This window comes from Salmo salar, chromosome 15 (assembly GCF_965601325.2).
Source record: "Salmo salar chromosome 15, fSalSal1, whole genome shotgun sequence".
Classification (NCBI taxonomy): Eukaryota; Metazoa; Chordata; class Actinopteri; order Salmoniformes; family Salmonidae; genus Salmo; species Salmo salar.
The window spans coordinates 72890001-72908748 of record NC_138305.1 but is presented as its reverse complement, the minus strand read 5'-3'; the positions used below and the strand labels follow the sequence as shown (position 1 = coordinate 72908748).

Genomic DNA, 18748 nt, shown 5'->3' with positions numbered 1-18748 from the left:
AGGGAACAGGGCGCCATTTGAGATGCATCCCTGGTGGAAGGTCATTAATAAGGTAGATGTCAGTAAAGCTTTATGAAATAGGAGGGTGGCATACACTCTACTACTAGCCCTGCTAACCCACATACAGATAACAAGCTAACCAATTACCTTTAACAATCCTCATCATCTCCGTGGTATACCCTGACCCCTTGTCCCCACTGCCTCCATCCCCGCAGGCACAAACACACACACACACACACACACACACACACACACACACACACACACACACACACACACACACACACACACACACACACACACACACACACACACACACACACACACACACACACACACACACACACACACACCTGCACACACACATTGACGCACACACATAGATGTACACGTGCGAACACACACAAGCACACGAACAGACACACACACACACCACACACACGTACGCATTGCAAGCACACACACGTAACAACCGTGGCTTTTAATTAGCTGTGCTACTAACCTTTCCAGCGCTGAGATTCACACACCTCTAGTGAACTAAGAGGGAGTCCTGTGTCTGTCAACATCCACCTGCTAACGGCAACAGCATGTTGCTTACAATATTAGCACCAATACCATAGTAAAAATGATACACACCAATACTATTTCAAGACGTGTGCGAGCAGGGTTGCTAAGTAATGTAGGACTACCACAGCACAGTGTCCAGACAACCGCCAACTAGGTCAGGATGGCTGCATCACTGAAGAAATGCATGCCCCCCCCTCACACACACACACACACCCATACATATGCAAGTGCATATATACAGTGGCTTCACCCCCCTTGGCATTTTTCACACACACACACACAGACACAGACAGGTGAGTGAGAGACAGAGTAATTGTTGGGACACTTGTGACGGCAGCTGTGAAGTCCTTTGTGACAGACAAGACACTTCCTGGATGATGAACTCATTCAGTTTTTCTTTGCCTCCCATAATTCCCCTCCACCTGCAGCGCCCTCCCCCTGGAGTCGATTAAACATTTTACCTGTCAATCAGCCACATATAGGTTGCGTCCAAAATGGCACCCTATTCCCTACAGAGTATAAAACACAACTTTTGACCATTATGTGCCCTGGTGAAAAGTAGTACACTTTGTATGGAATAGGGTGCCATTTCGGACGCATTGCCGGCTCTGATTGCCCTGACTCACCTACTGTTCTGGTTCCAAAGCTAGAGACTGGAGTCCACCAACGACTGCCATTTAAGTAGTTGTTTTTGAATCTATACTAGTATACTCTGACCATTCTCTGGACACTCTGACAGAAGTTGGTATGTATTTGTTACCAGTACCACGAACACAGTCTATTCCTCGCACTAAGATTTCTAAGAAATGACCGACCATTATCTAACAAAAAAATGATCTAAAATGAGATTGTAAAAATACACAACATTGTTATGCACCAAAAGGTTTATCATAGCTTGAGAGTTGATGAAAAAGACAGTGTAGGTGTGAAGTTTTCTCAGCTCAACATAAAGTGAAGGTCGCTTTGGGAGCGACTCAGATGTATTTGATAACGAGAGGGAAGTGTGCTACAAGGCCTGATGAGCCAGTCGGAGTGTGTGTGTTTATGTGTGTGTATCAGTCTACGCCTGTATGCATGCATGTGTGTGCGGATGCATACCTGCTTTCGTGCATCCCTGGATGCGTATGCGCACATGTGCATGTGTGTGTGTGTGTGTTTGTGTGATTCACAGTGTGTCATCATCCCGGTCCTCTGGATGCCCAGTGCTGGCTTTGTTGCCGTCACTGTCCCATCCTCCCTGTCCTCTGTCTTATTCTCTTTCATGTCCTTTCATGTTTCATTACAGGCTGCATGGGAGAAGGCTGGCTGCTGGATCAGCCACGGCTCCACTGAGCTACTGTCTCCAAAGGGCACTCTGCGCTAGAAAAAGGTTCCCTTCCACGATACCATCTGAATGAATGTACAATGAAGATTGCTCTCAAGTCATGGGTGCAGACAGAGGAGGAGAGAAGAGAGGTTTTTTTTTTTCATTCTCATAAGAGAGAAAAGGTTACCGGAGAAAAGAGAAGGTGGTAGTGAGGGAAAGGAAAAGGATGAAAAGCGAGACAATGAGAGAAATCTCTCACGGTGAATGTTCAAGCAACCCTTGTTACATTGTGATCTACTACTGTCCAGCTCATAACAACACAACATAAGAGACATTTCCCAAGTGAATAAGCTAATGGTTTTCACAAGCCTGGGAGGGGAGGATTCTGAATGAAATGGAGGAGGATGCCAAGACTTGGTCCTTTGGTTGATAAAGTGCACGTCGGTAGAGTTGACAAAGTGCACGTCCACATTTTGTTTAGTGACAACCATTTTTGTGAACAGCGAACAGACGGAGCAAAGAGAGAAGAAGAGTGCTGATTAATAATTCACCGGGGTACGTGCTTTATAAATAGTGAACGATTAAATATGTAGAGGTGCACGGTGTACTGTACACTGACTACCCTCCAGACCTGGGTTCAAATACTATTTGAAATCCTTTCAAATACTTTATTTGGGCTTAATTGAGCTTGCCTGAGTAGTCCCACCGTTGCAAACTGCCCATCAGGCACTCGAGGTAGACTAGAGCAAACGCTAAAAGTATTTGAAAGATACAAAATAATATTAAAAATAAAGAAATCCAACCCAGAAAAGTTGCCATGTTTTGTTCCCCCCACCCTTTCATTCTTTCGTTTCTGCTGAGACACTGCTTTAGACGTCATACAGATAGATGCAGGATCTTAATTTGATCACCCTGTTGCAGGAGTACAGGAAATGTACAACTTGTAGTGTATTTGAGGTTTAAAAAGGCTTCTGAAGTTTGTTTTCCCTTACAAAAAATGTATCAACCCGTACAAAAATGTCCATTAATTATAATTCACGTAATAAATCACATTTCCTGTTGCTGCATGATTATTTTCCTGCTGTAGCAAACTGACTCAAATTAAGATCCTACTATACATCAGTATGTCTTCCCTCTACCTCTCTTTCTCTTTTCCTTTCTCTCTCTCTCTCTCTCTCTCTCTCTCTCTCTCTTTATCTCTCTCTCCCCTTCCATCTTTTCACTTCTCATCCGTTCCACTACCCTCTCTCCCTCCCCATCTTTCTCCCCCCCCTCTCTCCCTCTTGGTCTGTATCTGTCTCTCTAAAGCAGCTCTCCCTCTGGACTGGCCACGTGACCCAGCTACAGTATAGCGTGCACCTTTCAGAGTCTCCTCCTCAGCCTGTCTCTCCATCCGGCGTGCTGAGGAGTCACAGGCCACGACAGGCCACGACAGGCCACGACAGGCCACGACAGGCCACGACAGGCCACGACAGGCCACGACACAATTCTGAAAGCCAGCCTACCGAAGCTCCTGCAGTGGCCCACTACACTTAAAAGATTCCTGGCCTCCTTTATTTGAAAGAACCGATATTCAGCAAACTGCCGCAGACCCTTTCTGTCTGTGTGGCTCCAACAGTTTGAATGGGCTGGGATTCCTCTCGGTTTAAATCACTTGATCCAATGCATCTTGGTCCCCAATCAGTCACTCAAGCTGTACTCTGGGGTCTATTTATAGCCCTGCCATTGTCTTTAGGTCTGGCTGGCTCTGGCATTGACCCATTGTACTGTACAACATTTCACATAGACCTTTGGGGAGCACAATGCTTAATCTATGATCTGCAAAACTGACTGTTAGGTGGGTCCCGTGTGGCTCAGTTGGTGGGTTTGATTCCCACGGGGAACCAGTATGAAAAGTATGAAAAATGGATGTACTCACTACTTTAAGTTGCTCTGGATAAGAGCGTCTGCTAAATGACTAAAATGTAAAAAAAAAAAAAAATGAAGGAGCAATGGTTTCATGATCTACACTGAATAAAATAGAAACGCAACATGCGACAATTTCAAAGATTTTACTGAGTTACAGTTCATATAACAAAATCAGTCAATTGAAATAAATTCATTAGGACCTAATCTATGGATTTCACATGACTGGGAATACAGATATGCATCTGTTGGTCACAGATACCTTTAAAAAAAAAGGTAGGGCTGTGGGTAAGAAAACCAGCCAGTATCTGGTGTGACTGTCATACACGTCAATCCAGAGCATCCCAAACATGCTCAATATGTGACATTTCTGGTGAGTATGCAGGCCATGGAAGAACTGGGACAATTTCTGCTTCCAGGAATTGTGTACAGATCCTTACGGCCTGGGACCGTACATTATCATGCTGAAACATGAGGTGATAGCGGTGGATAGAATGCAATTATGTTCATTGTCCGTAGCTTATGCCTGCCCATACCATAACCCCACTGCCACCATGGGGCACTCTGTTCATAACGTTGACATCAGTAAACACCTCGTCCACACAACGCCATACACGCTGTCTGCCATTTCCCAGTACAGTTGAAAGCAGGATTCATCCACGAACAGCACACTTCTCCAGCGTGCCAGTGGCCATCGAAGGTGAGCATTTGCCCACTGAAGTCAGTTACGACGCTGAACTGCAAACCCACCGTTTCATCAGCTGTCCGGGTGGCTGGTCTCAGACGACCCCACAGGAGAAGAAGCTGGATGTGGAGGTCCTGGGCTGGCGTGGTTACACGTGGTCTGCGGTTGTGAAGCCGGTTGGACGTACTGCTAAATTCTTTAAAACGACATTGGAGGCGGCTTAAGGTCGAGAAATTAACATTAAATTCTTTGGCAACAGCTCTGGTGGATATTCCTGCAGTCAGCATGCCAATTGCACGCTCCCTCAAAACTTGAGACATCTGTGGCATTGTGTTGTTTGACAAAACTGTCCATTTTAGAGTGGCCTTTTATTGTCCCAAGCACAAGGTGCACCTGTGTAATGATCATGCTGTTTAATCAACTTCTTGATATGCCACACCTGTTACGTGGATGGATTATCTTGGCAAAGGAGAAATGCTCACTAAAAGAGATGTAAACAAATTTGCTTTTTGTGCGAATGAAACATTTCTGGGATCATTTATTTCAGCTCATGAAACATGGGACAAACACTTTACATGTTGCGTTTATATTTTTGTTCAGTATATATTCGGAGTTCAAATCCTATTGTGTACTCAAACTATGAAGTTATTTCAAGGTAACACGTGGGATGAAATTGTGATTGACAATGGGATATAGCTGTATGAAATCACAAAGGCCTATATTAGGTAAATATGATCAGGTTTCAGAGAGACAACTTGAGAATAGAGACAGCTAATAACATCTTACAAGCCTTCCCCCACCCCCATATTTCACAAAGCTACCCATCAACCAAGACACGCCGAGTAGGTTTGTCTGAATTCAAACCCAGGGATCTAAATCCTGCTTTATGATTTCTCTGACGTTCCTTCTGCTAGGCTGTGAGTCAGTGGGGAGGATTAAAAACACCCAGTAATTGGTACACTGCAACGGCAGCACTCTAAATTCTGGTCACATGCACACAGACGAAAGCCTGAACCTCCCTGAATCATAGAGGCTAGAGAGAAATACATCTCCCATCTCCCAGCCTTTAATTGGCAACCTGCAGATATGCACAATGGTGATTTACTCAACCTTTTTCCCAGACTCCTCAACCCCCATTTAGGGAGACTTCTGACCTGGCTTTCTGCAGAGAGGGAGAGAATATCAACTAATCCAGTTGCTGACCCTCGTCAATTTGGTTAACGTCTCATCTGACATCCGTTTATGGACGATTCACTAATATATTTAGGACAATGAGGAGAGCTTTCATAACTGTATAGCCTACCAAATAAACAAGTTGTATGAGAGACAACAGTAGTTTCCAGGACACAGATTAATCCTAGACTAAAAAGAAAGCGCAATCAAGGATCTCCATTCAAAAATGTATTTTAGTCCAGGACTAGGCTTAATCTGTGTTCGAGAAACCGCCCCATAGAGTATAGCTACTGTTACACAGGCCGTGTTTTCCCCCCGAAAATATCCAACGTAAAGAGAAGACCAGGCAAGTACAGTACACCCACAAAGGTCCTTGAGACTGAACATCCCTGATGTTAGGGGGCTCCCAAGTGACGCAACGGTCTAAGGCACTGCATCTCAATGCATCTCACTACAGACCCTGGTTCGATTCCAGGCTGTATCACAACCGGCCGTGATCGGGAGTCCCATAGGGCAGCGCACAACTGGCCCAGCGTTGTCCGGGTTAGGTTTGTAAATAATATTTTGTTCTTAACTAAAGGTTAAATAAAAATAAAAACATTTGGGTTTTACTAAGCCACTCAACAGCTGTCTGTCCAGCTCCTTTCATCGCTCACTCCACCATCAAATCATTAGTATGCACATGCTTTTCAAGTTCTGTGTGCTTATCTACAGAAAAGAGCTCTGAGAGGGAAGAAGGGCTTCATTATAAGTGATTGGAACAACTCTTTTGAATACCAATGAATGGGAGGAAAAACCAACGTTTTGTGTTTCCCACGCACCCCTTTAATCAGGTATCCTTGAAGAACCACTCGCCAAAATTGAAAAACTGCCTCTATCAATTGGAACGGCAAAATAAGAGAAGAAATTAATTGTTGCAGCGGCAGACATGGTAGAGATATAAAGCTTGACCTGCCGTGACACTGTCAAGGTGTGATTGCTGTAAATAAGTTTGGTCGAGCCGCATTATTCCCAAAGTAATGACAAACAGGAGCACACCTCTCAGTGAAGGATCAAGGGCAATAAGAGGGGGAGAGAAGGAGAGAGAGAGAGAGTGAGAAAGGGAGGAGGATATTACAGCGAGATCGCACCACTATGTGGTGATGCTATGCTGTTGAGCTTGAGATGAGATACAAGCCACATTCCCTGAAAGGGACACAATACAGATTTGATAGTTGGAAGAAGAGAGAAACGTGACTGAGAGGTAGGGAGAGAGAGAGAGAGGGGAATAGAAACAGATAGAAAGGGTGAGAGAGGAGGTAGAGTATGTGGAAGAAGGGAAAGTCTTGCTTACCTCCAGGTGAGGAGCGGGGTTGAATCCGCACAGGTTGCACACTTGGGCGTGGCACTGGGTGCAGGAGGTGTAGTTGGGCGGCTCGGCTGTGCTGCCGATGTTGAGCTCCGTCTTACACAGGGGGCAGTTGACTTTGGGCTTCTCAGGCTCCACAGGCTCCACCGGCTTGGGAGCAGGCTCCTGTCTGGCCGCCGGCTGCTGCTGCTGTTTGAGGGGAGACCCTTGCTGCTGCTGTGGCCCCTTGTGTTGATGCGCAGGCGACTGCTGCTGTTGGGGCCCTTTCTGAGTTGGTGCATGGGAGCCACCCATTTGGGGTGCATGGGGGCTACCCATTTGGGGTGCATGCGGGCCACCTGTCTGGAAAGGTTTAGCACCAGGAGGTCCTTGTTGTTTATTGGCAGGTCCACCCCTGGCAGGGGAGGGCTGGGAGGACGGTGGCCCTGAGAGGGGGTCCACAGATGCCAGGGTGCTGGCCGCCTGGTTGAGGAGCGACGCCCCAAAGCCAAACAGTTTGGTGAGGCCGTCCTGGGGGGGCTGCCCCTGGGGGGCGGAGGGTCGATGTGCGGGGGAGGAGCCAGCGCTGGCAGCCTGGCGGCCGCCCTGGTGTATCGGGGTACCTCTACCCAGGTCTGGCTGGGAGGGAGCCTTGGCCATGCCCACCAGGGGAACTGCTCCAGGGTGGGGTATCCGGGGCTGGCCGGGACCTCCAGGCCCTCTCTGGCCATATGGGATGTGCTGGGGAGAGCTTGTCGAAGACCCGGGCAGGGAGGCTGAGCCGGCGACAGGGTGTCTCTGTAGGCCAGGGGAGGGCTGTGGCTGATGCTGAGCCTGGGGGTTGGCTTGAGGCTGGGTTTGGCCAAAGGGCTGTTGCTGGGGCTGGCTTTGGCCGTAGGGCTGTTGTTGGGGCTGGGATTGACCATAGAGCTGTTGCTGGGACTGCCCATAGGGCTGGGATTGACCATAGGGTTGGGGCTGAGTTTGGCTGTAGGGCTGTTGCTGAGGCTGGGATTGACCATAGGGCTGGGGCTGAGTTTGGCCAACGGACTGTGGCTGGGATTGACCGTAGGGCTGGGCCTGGGGCTGAGTTTGACCATAGGGTTGGGCCTGGGGCTGGGAGTGGGGTAAAGACTGCAGTGGGGGCTGGGGATGGGATTTTAGCTGGGCTGGATGAACAGGTGATGGCTGGACAATGGGTTTGGCTTGGTGGGATGGAGAGTGGATCTGCTGCTGGCTCTTGGATCGTGCGGTGGTCATGTCAATGCCCAACGCCCTCTGCATCTGGCAGTTGAGACAGAGCCACTCCTGGACCTGGGAAACACAAACAAGAGAAAAAAACATGTTAACACCACAACAAGTATATTCATTCATGTACTCCTCTTTGATCTTTTTAAACATATCAAGTGTTTGAAACATTTGGTCAATCACTACTGTAATTGGAACCTTCCAATATGTCTATTTGTCCAAGTTTTGACTTATGGGATTAAAGAAAGTAAGTTTACAAATGAGTAATATCCAGTAGCAATTTAACCACAAATGGACTGCTGAACAGACTGATTGCTGAGTAAATAACCGCAGCCTGGCAGTAGATTCACTTCATAATCTAGAGATAATGAGCTCACAGCTCCTCCTCCTCTTACAGATCCAGGGATGTCCTCCCCTGTGTCAAAGCCTGCTTTCCCACCCCACCTTCAGCTGTTGAGAGGCGGCTCTCCAAGTGAGTTAAACCAGCCTCCACTGCCCCGTCATTATGTTTCCCTTTTCTTTGTCTTTTTTTTCTTTTTTCTTTTTTTTACATTTGAGTCCTTTAGCAAACACTCTTATCCAGAGCGACTTACAGTTAGTGCATTCATCTTAAGATAGTGCGGTGGGACAACCACATATCAAAGGCATAGTAAGTACCCTTTCCCACAATGAAGTAGCTATCAGCAAAGTCAGAGTCAAGTGTGAGTGTTAGTTCAGGACTGGACAGATAGGGAGCTACCCTCCCGTAGGGGTGGGAGGGCCACGAGAGCAGAGGTGGCAGAACGGAGTGCTCGTGTTGGGGGTGTAAGGTTTGAGCATAGCCTGAAGGTAGGGAGGGGCAGTTCCCCTTGCTGCTCCATGGGCAAGCACCATGGTCTTGTAGTGGATGCGGGCTTTGACTGGAAGCCAGTGGAGTGTGCAGAGGAGTAATGTGAGATGAGAGAACTTGGGAAGGTTGAAAACCAGGCGGGCTGCAGCATTCTGGATAAGTTGCAGGGGTTTGATGGCAAAAGCGGGGAGCCCAGCCAACAGCGAGTTGCAGTAGTCCAGAAGGGAGGTGACAAGTGTCTGAATTAGGAGATGCTCTGCATCCTGTGTAAGGTAGGATCGTACTCTACGAATGTTGTAGCACATGAACCTGCAGGAGCGAGTCACTGCTGTTGATGTTTGCAGAGAACGATAGGGTGTTGTCCAGGGTCACGCCTAAGGCTGTCACGGTCAGGAAATTTTGTCAGCCGGTTATTGTTATGCAAAAGACTGCCGGTCTCACGTTAATTGACCGTAATTAACATAAACACGTTTAGCATCTCCAGGCCTCCACACATACAAGCAGCTGAAATGCATCTTTGCAACATCTACTTTCAAAATAGTATAATAAATCAACTGAATATACACCATCACAATAAATCCATTATTTATTTTAGTCAGGTTTAAAGGAACATTATGATATAAAGAAAATGTATTTCCGAAGAACAGAATATGAGTTATCTGGCTATGCTCCATGCCATAGGCTTGTTCATTTAGCTAACAAGATATGCTTGTAAGTCCCACGCCATTATTTTATATTATATGATTTTAAAGTAAGAAGAATATGATCAAACTAAAATAGAAAGGATATTTTTCCCATTTGTAACGCCCTGGTCATAGAGAGGGGTTTTTGTTCTTTATTTTTGGTTAGGCCAGGGTGTTACATTGGGTGGGCGTTCTATGTTCATTTTTCTATGTTTTTGTATTTCTTTGTTTTGGGCCGTGTGTGGCTCCCAATCAGGCACAGCTGAAGTTCATTGTTGCTGATTGGGAGTCACACATAAGTAGCCTATTTTTCCTTTGGGTTTTGTGGGTGATTGTTTTCTGTCTCATTCATTTTTGACCAGACAGGACTGTTTGCTATCGTTGCTGTTTTATGTTTTTTTTATAGTGGTTCATTTTATTAAATATTCATAATGAATCCACAACCACCGCTGCATCTTGGTTTTCCTGCAACGACAGCCCTTACAGAATCACCCACCAAGAAACGGACCAAGCAGCGGAGGAAGGAGAGGCACCAGGAGAGGAGCTATCATGAGTCGTGGAATTGGGAGGAATTGCTGGACGGTAAAGGACCATGGGCTCAAGCTGGGGAGTATCGCCGCCCGCAGTGGGAGATCGAGGCGGCGATAGCTGAGAGGCGCTGGTATGAAGCGAGGGAGCACAGCAGACACGAGAGGCAGCCCCCCCACATTTTTTTTTGGGGGGGGCACACGAGGAGATTGGCGGAGTCAGGCGGTAGACCTGAGCCAACTCCCCGTGCTTACCGGAAGCAGCATGGTACTGGTAAGGCACCGTGTTATGCTGTGAAGCGCACGGTGTCTCCAGTGCGTGTGCATAGCCCGGTGCGCTATAGGCCAGCCCCCCCGCAAGTGCCATGCGAGTGCAGGCATCGAGCCAGGACGGATTGTGCCAGCTCAGCACGTCTGGTCTCCAGTGCGCCGTTTCGGTCCAGGTTATCCTGCGCCGGCTCTGCGCACTGTGTCTCCAGGGTGCTGGGAGGGTTAAGTTCGCCCAATGCCTGCGCTCCGCCCGTGCCGGGCCAAAGTGGGCATTCAGCCTGGAGTGTGGGTAAATGGCCTAAGTGCCAGAACCCCAGTGCTCCCCCACAGCCCGGTTTATCCTGTGCCTCCTCCATGGACCAGGCCTCCAGTGGGTCTCCCCAGCCTGGTGAATCCTGGGCCAGAGCCGCCCGCCAGTCCAGAGCCGCCAGAGCCGCCTGCCTGTCCAGAACCGCCCACCAGCCTGGTGAGTCCTGTGCCTGCGCCCAGGGCCAGGCCTCCTTCATGTCTCCCCAGCCTGGTGAGTCCTGTGCCTGTGCCCAGGGCCAGGCCTCCTTCATGTCTCCCCAGCCTGGTGAGTCCTGTGCCTGTGCCCAGGGTCAGGCCTCCTTCATGTCTCCCCAGCCTGGTGAATCCTGGGCCAGAGCCGTCAGAGCCGCCCGCCAGCCCGGAGCCGCCAGAGCCGCCCGCCAGCCCGGAGCTGCCAGGGCCGCCCGCCAGCCCGGAGCCGCCAGGGCCGCCCGCCAGCCCGGAGCCGCCAGGGCCATCAGCCAGCCCGGAGCCGCCGGAGCCGCCAGGGTCGCCCGCCAGCCGGGCGCAGCCAGGGTCGCCCGCCAGCCGGGCGCAGTCAGGGTCGCCCACCAGTCTTCCGGCGTGGCCAGGGGCGCCACCTAAGTGGGCGACGCCGAGGGTGGAGCGGAGGCCACATCCCGCACCTGAGCCGTAAGAAGGCCCACCCGGACCCTCCCCTTCAGAGTCAGGTTTTGCGGCCGGAGTCCGCACCTTTGGGGGGGGGGGGGGGGGGGGGGGGGGGTACTGTAACGCCCTGGCCATAGAGAGGGGTTTTTGTTCTTTATTTTTGGTTAGGCCAGGGTGTTACATTGGGTGGGCGTTCTATGTTCATTTTTCTATGTTTTTGTATTTCTTTGTTTTGGGCCGTGTGTGGCTCCCAATCAGGCACAGCTGAAGTTCGTTGTTGCTGATTGGGAGTCACACATAAGTAGCCTATTTTTCCTTTGGGTTTTGTGGGTGATTGTTTTCTGTCTCGTTTGTTTTTGACCAGACAGGACTGTTTGCTATTGTTGCTGTTTTATGTTTTGTTTATAGTGGTTCATTTTATTAAATATTCATAATGAATCCACAACCTCCGCTGCATCTTGGTTTTCTTGCAACGACAGCCCTTACACCATTCTGGAGTGAGTGCACGTACTAAGTGGCTATGTTGAGCGTAAAAGTGATCGTTTGAAACAGGTCCTATACGCTAGATTTAGAGCTATTTGGCAACGTTAGTTGTGAATAATACAAACCTAACAATGTCTTAGAAATGAAAAACATGATGAGACTATAGGCTTTTGATGATTTCAGAAAGTAGCAAAGAAAGCTTGAGCTCTGATCCTCGCCTCAGGCTGCACAGCAGTTCTCTCATCAAGTGGTCATATTTTCACCCATCAGACTAGTCTCAATTTTATCTTGTCTTAACTAATATGTAAAATTGGTTTTGATTTAGAATGGCCCATTTATCAAATGGGCAGGAAATAGGGCAGGGGGAAAAATACAAGCTATCTGTATGCACTCAGATAGCGAATGGAGGCCGCGCGCTTTCCCGCTAGTGCGTTTTTCAATGATGCCTGGTAGGCTACCTCGGTTTTATTGCTGAGCATGTGCTTAAAATGAGCATCTGAGAATAAATAAAAATATAAAATAATATATAAAAACACTTATTTCACTCCATGCATCAACCGCTCTTTGAGGAGCATGCTCTCGCTGTGCGACAGGTGATTGTCCACCGAAACTCTGTATGCCATTGGCTCTCCAACCCTGTTCGTGCAGCTAACCAGTGCTTCATTTGGGAAACCAAGTAAAATCTGTTCAGCAACATCGATAGTAACATGTTTTCGCAACAAAACATATTTCACTAAACTGTAGACAGCCCCACTGCGCGCTCGAGAAAGCAACAAAGGAGAGGGAGGAGGAGATGAAAACGCATGATGCTGAGATATTCTGTATAGCTAAAGGTAATGTCACCCAATTAATAATGAAAATATTAAAAAATCCCTATTACTAGGTGATTCGAAATCGCCCTCCACAATCAATGAACCGTTCTCTCCCAGGCTCCTGAATATACATTTTGTAGCATAGCATAAGGTAACCATTCAGCATGCATAATAATACAGTCCACACTCGAAGGCGATTACTCAAATGTGTTTAATATTGGAGTATAGGCTAGACCAATTATGTACCAAAGACATCTTAAATCAGTTTTGTTGTATGTTTTTCTGCCATGCGTAATATGCAGTAGGCTATGTATTGTATAACGGCACAATATTTTGGGTTCAGAAGCCTATGGGTATGAATAAGCTCTAATATGTATATGGCTGTTTAGAAAGCTGTCCATTTCCTTGTGTAAGGTTTTGAAACAACATCCACAACGACCATGTTTTACACTCAGTTTCAACCTGCTGTTGAACTTCTTTCTTCAAATTGAGCATCACAGTGAGGTGAGTTTTAATGCATGATACTGTTTGGATGATACATGTTTGATGTGATTTTTGATTGCATTTGCATTGTAGTCAGAGTGGTTGGAGGGACAATAGAGCCCTGAGTACCAGGCCATGAGGACCTGATGGTCGTTAGCAAGTTGGGTACTACCAAAGCATGTAGTACCCAACGGTCAAATATAATTTTACTGCGGTCATAACTCATGACTGCTGGTGTAGCGGTAATAGAGTCACCTCAAGAGGAGGATCTGGCGGTTCACGGTGTCGAGAGCAGTGGATAGATCTAGGAGGATGAGAACAGAGGTGAGAGAGTCAGCTTTGGCAGAGCCTGCATGACACAGAGAAGAACAGTCTCTTTTGAGTGACCTGTCTTGAAGCCTGACTGGTTAGGGTCGAGAAGATCGTTCTGAGAGAGATAATAAGAGAGTTGATCAGAGACAGAACAATCAAGTGTTTTGGAAAGAAAAGAAAGAACGGATACAGGTCTATATTTTTTGACGTCAGATGAGTCGAGTGTTGGTTTCTTGAGAAGGGGAGCGACTCGGGCCATTTTGAAGTCAGTGGTCAGGGATGTTGAGACTGGTGTTTTAAAGGGACTATTTAATGAAGTGATACACTTCATTAAATTCATGTGATACAGCCCGACAGGCGGTGATTCAGCCCGACAGGATGCTCTCAATTGTGCATCTGTAAAAGTTTGTGAGTATTTTAGGTGACCAGCCAAATTTCTTCAGCCTCCTGAGATTGAAGAGGCGCTGTTGCGCCTTCTTCACCACACTGTCTGTGTGGGTGGACCATTTCAGTTTGTCCGTGATGTGTGATGTTGTTTCCTACTTTAACCACCTGGGGGCGGCCCGTCAGAAAGTCCAGGACCCAATTGCACAGGGCGGGGTTGAGACCCAGGACCTCAAGCTTAATGATGAGCTTGGAGGGTAGGTGTTGAATGCTGAGATGTAGTCAATGAACAGCATTCTTACATAGGTATTCCTCTTGTCCAGATGAGATAGGGAAGTGTGCAATGTGATGGCGATTGCATTGTCTGTGGACCTGTTGGGGCGGTATGCAAACTGAAGTGGGTCTAGAGTGGCAGGTAAGGTGGAGGTGATATGATCCTTGGCGAGTCTCTCAAAGCACTTCATGATGACAGAAGTGAGTGCTAGTCATTTAGTTCAGTTATCTTTGCCTTCTTGGGTACAGGAACAATGGTGGCCATCTTGAAGCATGTGGGGACAGCAGACTTGGATAGGGAGCAGTTGAATATGTCTGTAAGCACACCAGCCAGCTGGTCTGCGCATGCTCTGAGTATACGGCTAGGGATGCCATCTGGGCCAGCAGCCTTGCGAGGGTTAACACGTTTAAATGTCTTACTCACGCCGGCCACGGAGAAGGAGAGGGGGGCCCACAGTCCTTGGTAGCGGGTTGCATTGGTGTCACTGTATTATTCTCAAAGTGGGCAAGGAAGGTGTTTAGTTTGTCTGGAAGCAAGAAGTCGGTGTCCGTGACGTGGCTGGTTTTCTTTTTGTAGTCCGTAATTGTCTGTAGACCCTGCCACATACGTCTCGTGTCTGAGCCATTGAATTGCGTCTCCACCTTTGTCCCTATACCGACATTTTGTTTTTTGATTGATTGCGGAGGGAATAACTACACTGTTTATATTCTGCCATATTCCCAGACATCTTTCCATGGTTGAATGCGGTGGCTCGCACTTTCAGTTTTGCGCGAATGCCGCCAACTATCCAAGGTTTCTGGTTAGGGTAAGTTTTAATAGTCACAATGGGTACAACATCTCCAATGCACTTCCTTATAAACTCACTCACCGAGTCAGCGTATAAATCTATGTTATTCTCTGAGGCTTCCCTGAACAATTCCCAGTCTGCGGAATCAAAACAATCTTGAAGCGTGGATTCCAATTGGTCAGACCAGCATTGAATGGTTCTAGTCATGGGTACATGCTGTTTGAGATTCTGCCTGTAGAACGGTAGGAGCAAGATGGAGTTGTGGTCGGATTTGCTGAAGGGAGGGCGGGGGGAGGGCCTTGTATGCATGGTGGAAGTTAGAGTAGCAGTGGTCCAGCGTATTGACTGCGCGAGTGCTGCAGTCAAATGTGCTGATAGAATTTACGTTGCCTTGTTCTCAAATTAGCTTTGTTAAAATCCCCAGCTACAATAAATACAGCCTCAGGATATATGGTTTCCAATTTACATAGAGTCCAGTGAAGTTCTTCAAAGGTTGTCAAGGTATCTGCTTGGGGGGGATATGCATGGCTGTGACTATAATCAAAGAGAATTCTCTTGGGAGATAATGTGGTCAGCATTTGATTGTAAGGAATTCTAGGTCAGGTGAACAGAAGGACTTGAGTTCCTGTATGTCGTTATGATTACACCATGAGTCGTTAATCATGACGTGTACACCCCCACCCTTCTTCTTACCAGAGAGATGTTTGTTTCTGTCGGCGTGACGCATGAAGAAACCCGGTGGCTGTACCGACTCCAACAACATATCAAGAGAGAGCCATGTTTCCGTGAAACAGATAATGTTAAAATCTCTGATGTCTCTCTGGAAGGCAATCCTTGCCCTAATTTTGTCCACCTTGTTGTCTAGAGACTGGATATTGGCGAGTAATATACTCAGAAGCGGTGGGTGGTGTGCACGCCTTTGAAGTCTGACCAGAAGGCCGCTCCGTCTACCTCTCCTGCGGCGACATTGTTTTGGGTCGGCCTCTGGGATTAGATCCAATGTCCTGGGTGGTGGTCCGACCAAAGAATCCACTTCAGGAAAGTCTTATTCCTGGTCGTAATGTTGGTAAGTTGACATCGCTCTTATATCCAATAGTTCCTCCCGGCTGTATGTAATAATACTTAAGATTTTCTGGGCTAACAATGTAAGAAATAATACATGAAAAAAAATACTGCATAGTTTCCCTAAGAACTCGAAGCGAGGCGACCATCTCTGCGTCAGCTTTCCTTTGGCATAAGCCAACCAATGGCTAACCGCCTGTGAGAGAGAATACTGAAGCAGACATTTGTGCATCTTCAGTCAGAAAAGAACTTGCACAAACATTTTCCCCCTGGCACATTTTCCGGCTGTTGCCCGCATTGCCTTCATTGTTGTTTTCCTTACTAATAATAATTTTGGACATGAGTTTGTCCTATCAAAGTAAGTGCCTTATTATCAATATAGATTCTGTATATTGTGTTGTTGTTTCTAATGTAGCACACCGTATGTATGGAGCATAATGTATTTACTGTTTTATTCACGTTTTCAAGTACTGGTAAAAAAAAATTGTATTCTTGCATAAATTGTAATGGACACTTATAATGTGTGTAAAATACTTTTTGGAAGGTTGTACTGATTATGATGAGCTAATGCTAAGCTAAATGCCAGCTATGTGTGGCGCCATGTTTGTTGACATCATACAATACATTCTGGTTGTCTGTCAGACCAAAGAGTTTATAACAAAACGAGGTGAAGGGAGGGTTCATTCGATTGACTTAGATTGTAACTATCGTTAAGCAGGGTTGCCAGCTCAGACCCCCCCCCCCTTAAAAGGGGTTTTATTTTTATTTAGTTTAAACTTCTCCTGTGTTTGCTGCCCCCATTTATTGGTAAATCCCCAGCATATCAATATTTCCTGCTTCTTATACAACCATGATACCTTCCTCCATGTTTACACCCCCCCCACAAAACCCCTAAAATGGTTTACCCCAAATCTGGCAACCCTGTTTAGCTTCTGTGCTATGGTGAGGCTAGGCCAATGGGTGTCAGCTTGCATGCGCCCGCCCTGCCACAGGTGTCGCTAGAGCGCGATGGGACAGGGAAATCTCAGCCTGCCAAACCCTCTCCTAACCCGGACGACGCTGGGCCAATTGTGCACCGCCTCATGGGTCTCCCAGTCATGGCCAGCTATGACACACAGCCTGGGAATCAAACCCGGGTCTGTAGTGACACCACAAGCACTGCGATGCAGTGCCTTAGACCACTGCGCCACTCGGGAGTCCCCCGCAAATTAATTTTAGCAAACATTTGGTCCCCCAAAAAATGCGTCCCTCCGTTGAATTTCAAAATCCCAATGTGGCCCTCGAGCCAAAACGTTTTCCCACCCCTGAGCTAGGCAGTAGGCTTGTATTTGGGGTGATGATCTGTGAAGCGATAACATTTTATTTGCTTTGTGATTTGTCAAAAACTGTAAATGACTTCTTGTATACACCGTAACAACTACATCAAAGATTTGTAATATGTTGAAAAGTGGCCGAACTAAGTTAATATTTTTCTGGCAATGGGCGCAGCCATTTTTGACTTTGACTTTGTTTATTTGCATCTCATAGTGAATGGCATTCTGGGACTAGGGAGTTTTCGATGTCAAACATGGCTGCCATCATAAAGAATTTCGCTGCTGTTAGCTTAGCTGACACGCATTTATTTTCTAAACAATATTACATTTCTCCCTTGTGCTCACCAGAGATGTTGTACATTGTAAACAAGTCTAGCTGTTAGGTCGCTAACTTATGTTTAGTTTTTTTGTCAGTGAAACATGTTATTTAGACTGGTTTATGGGATTAGTTTGGCTGTGGATGTGTTCCGTGTGATGTTTGGATGATGAAGTTCGCATTTATCTTTTACAATAAAATATCAAATTTAAGAATAAAGTAGTGAAGACCTTTATTTCACATCAGTACAAGGCATTGTTTGGATGCTTTTCAGACAGCAATGCTGTTTAGACACATTAGTTGCATCATACGTTCTGTTGCTACTGTTCCAATCACATATTTGCGATGGTATACTACAGGGACCACTCGACAATGATCACAATTATGTGATTGCATGCATCAAAGGGTTCAAATCCCCAGCTACAAAAAACGCGACCTCAGGATATGCGGTTTCCAGTTTGCACAAAGTCCAATGTAGTTTCTTGAGAGCCGTAGCGGTGTTCGATTGAGGGGGGATATACACGGTTGTGTATATATTTCTCACGTATTATCTTTGCACTCCTCTTCCCTCTTTTTCTCTTCCCTCTAATTACAGAAAATGTAGATAGCCTTCCTTGAATAGTAATTGGCGATAAGTTAAAAGTCAATTTCTTTCACCTGACACCAAAAAAACTCCTCTGTCGCTATCATCCTGCGAATCAGGTCAGATAACTTTGATGTTAATGAGTGTATGAGTCCCGTGGCTCTGTGCATGGCGGGGAGCAGTCAGCAAGCCAGGTCTGCACGGAGTGAACAGTCAGCATTTAGGAGGCAGCTCTTCAACACTGATCATGCCAACTCACCTCATTCTCTGCTCTCACATAAGCCAGTGAAAAGACAGCTAGGCAGGCAGTCAGGGAACGACATGAAACCGGTATCCTCAGGTTTCAGCAGCATCACTAGCTGATCATACAGCACAAGGTCCTTGGGTATGTATATACGTGGGATATGGCGTTCCTATCAAGCACCCTTCGCAACATCCCCTACTGTTGCCTATTGTGGCTTCTTGCTGAAACCTTCACCACCATAGCCAAATGCCACCCAT

General features: G+C 47.0%; 1 protein-coding gene across 3 annotated transcripts in view; it reads right to left on the bottom strand.

Moving 5' to 3' along the window:
• LOC106572259 (protein bassoon-like) overlaps nucleotides 1-18748 on the bottom strand; it is a 188179-nt gene that overhangs the window by 84292 nt on the left and 85139 nt on the right. For all 3 annotated transcript variants that reach the window (XM_014146305.3, XM_014146306.3, XM_014146307.3), the window contains exon 3: nucleotides 6970-8277. In XM_014146305.3, coding sequence (XP_014001780.3) covers nucleotides 6970-8277 — 1308 coding nt within the window. The remainder of the gene's footprint in view (nucleotides 1-6969; nucleotides 8278-18748) is intronic.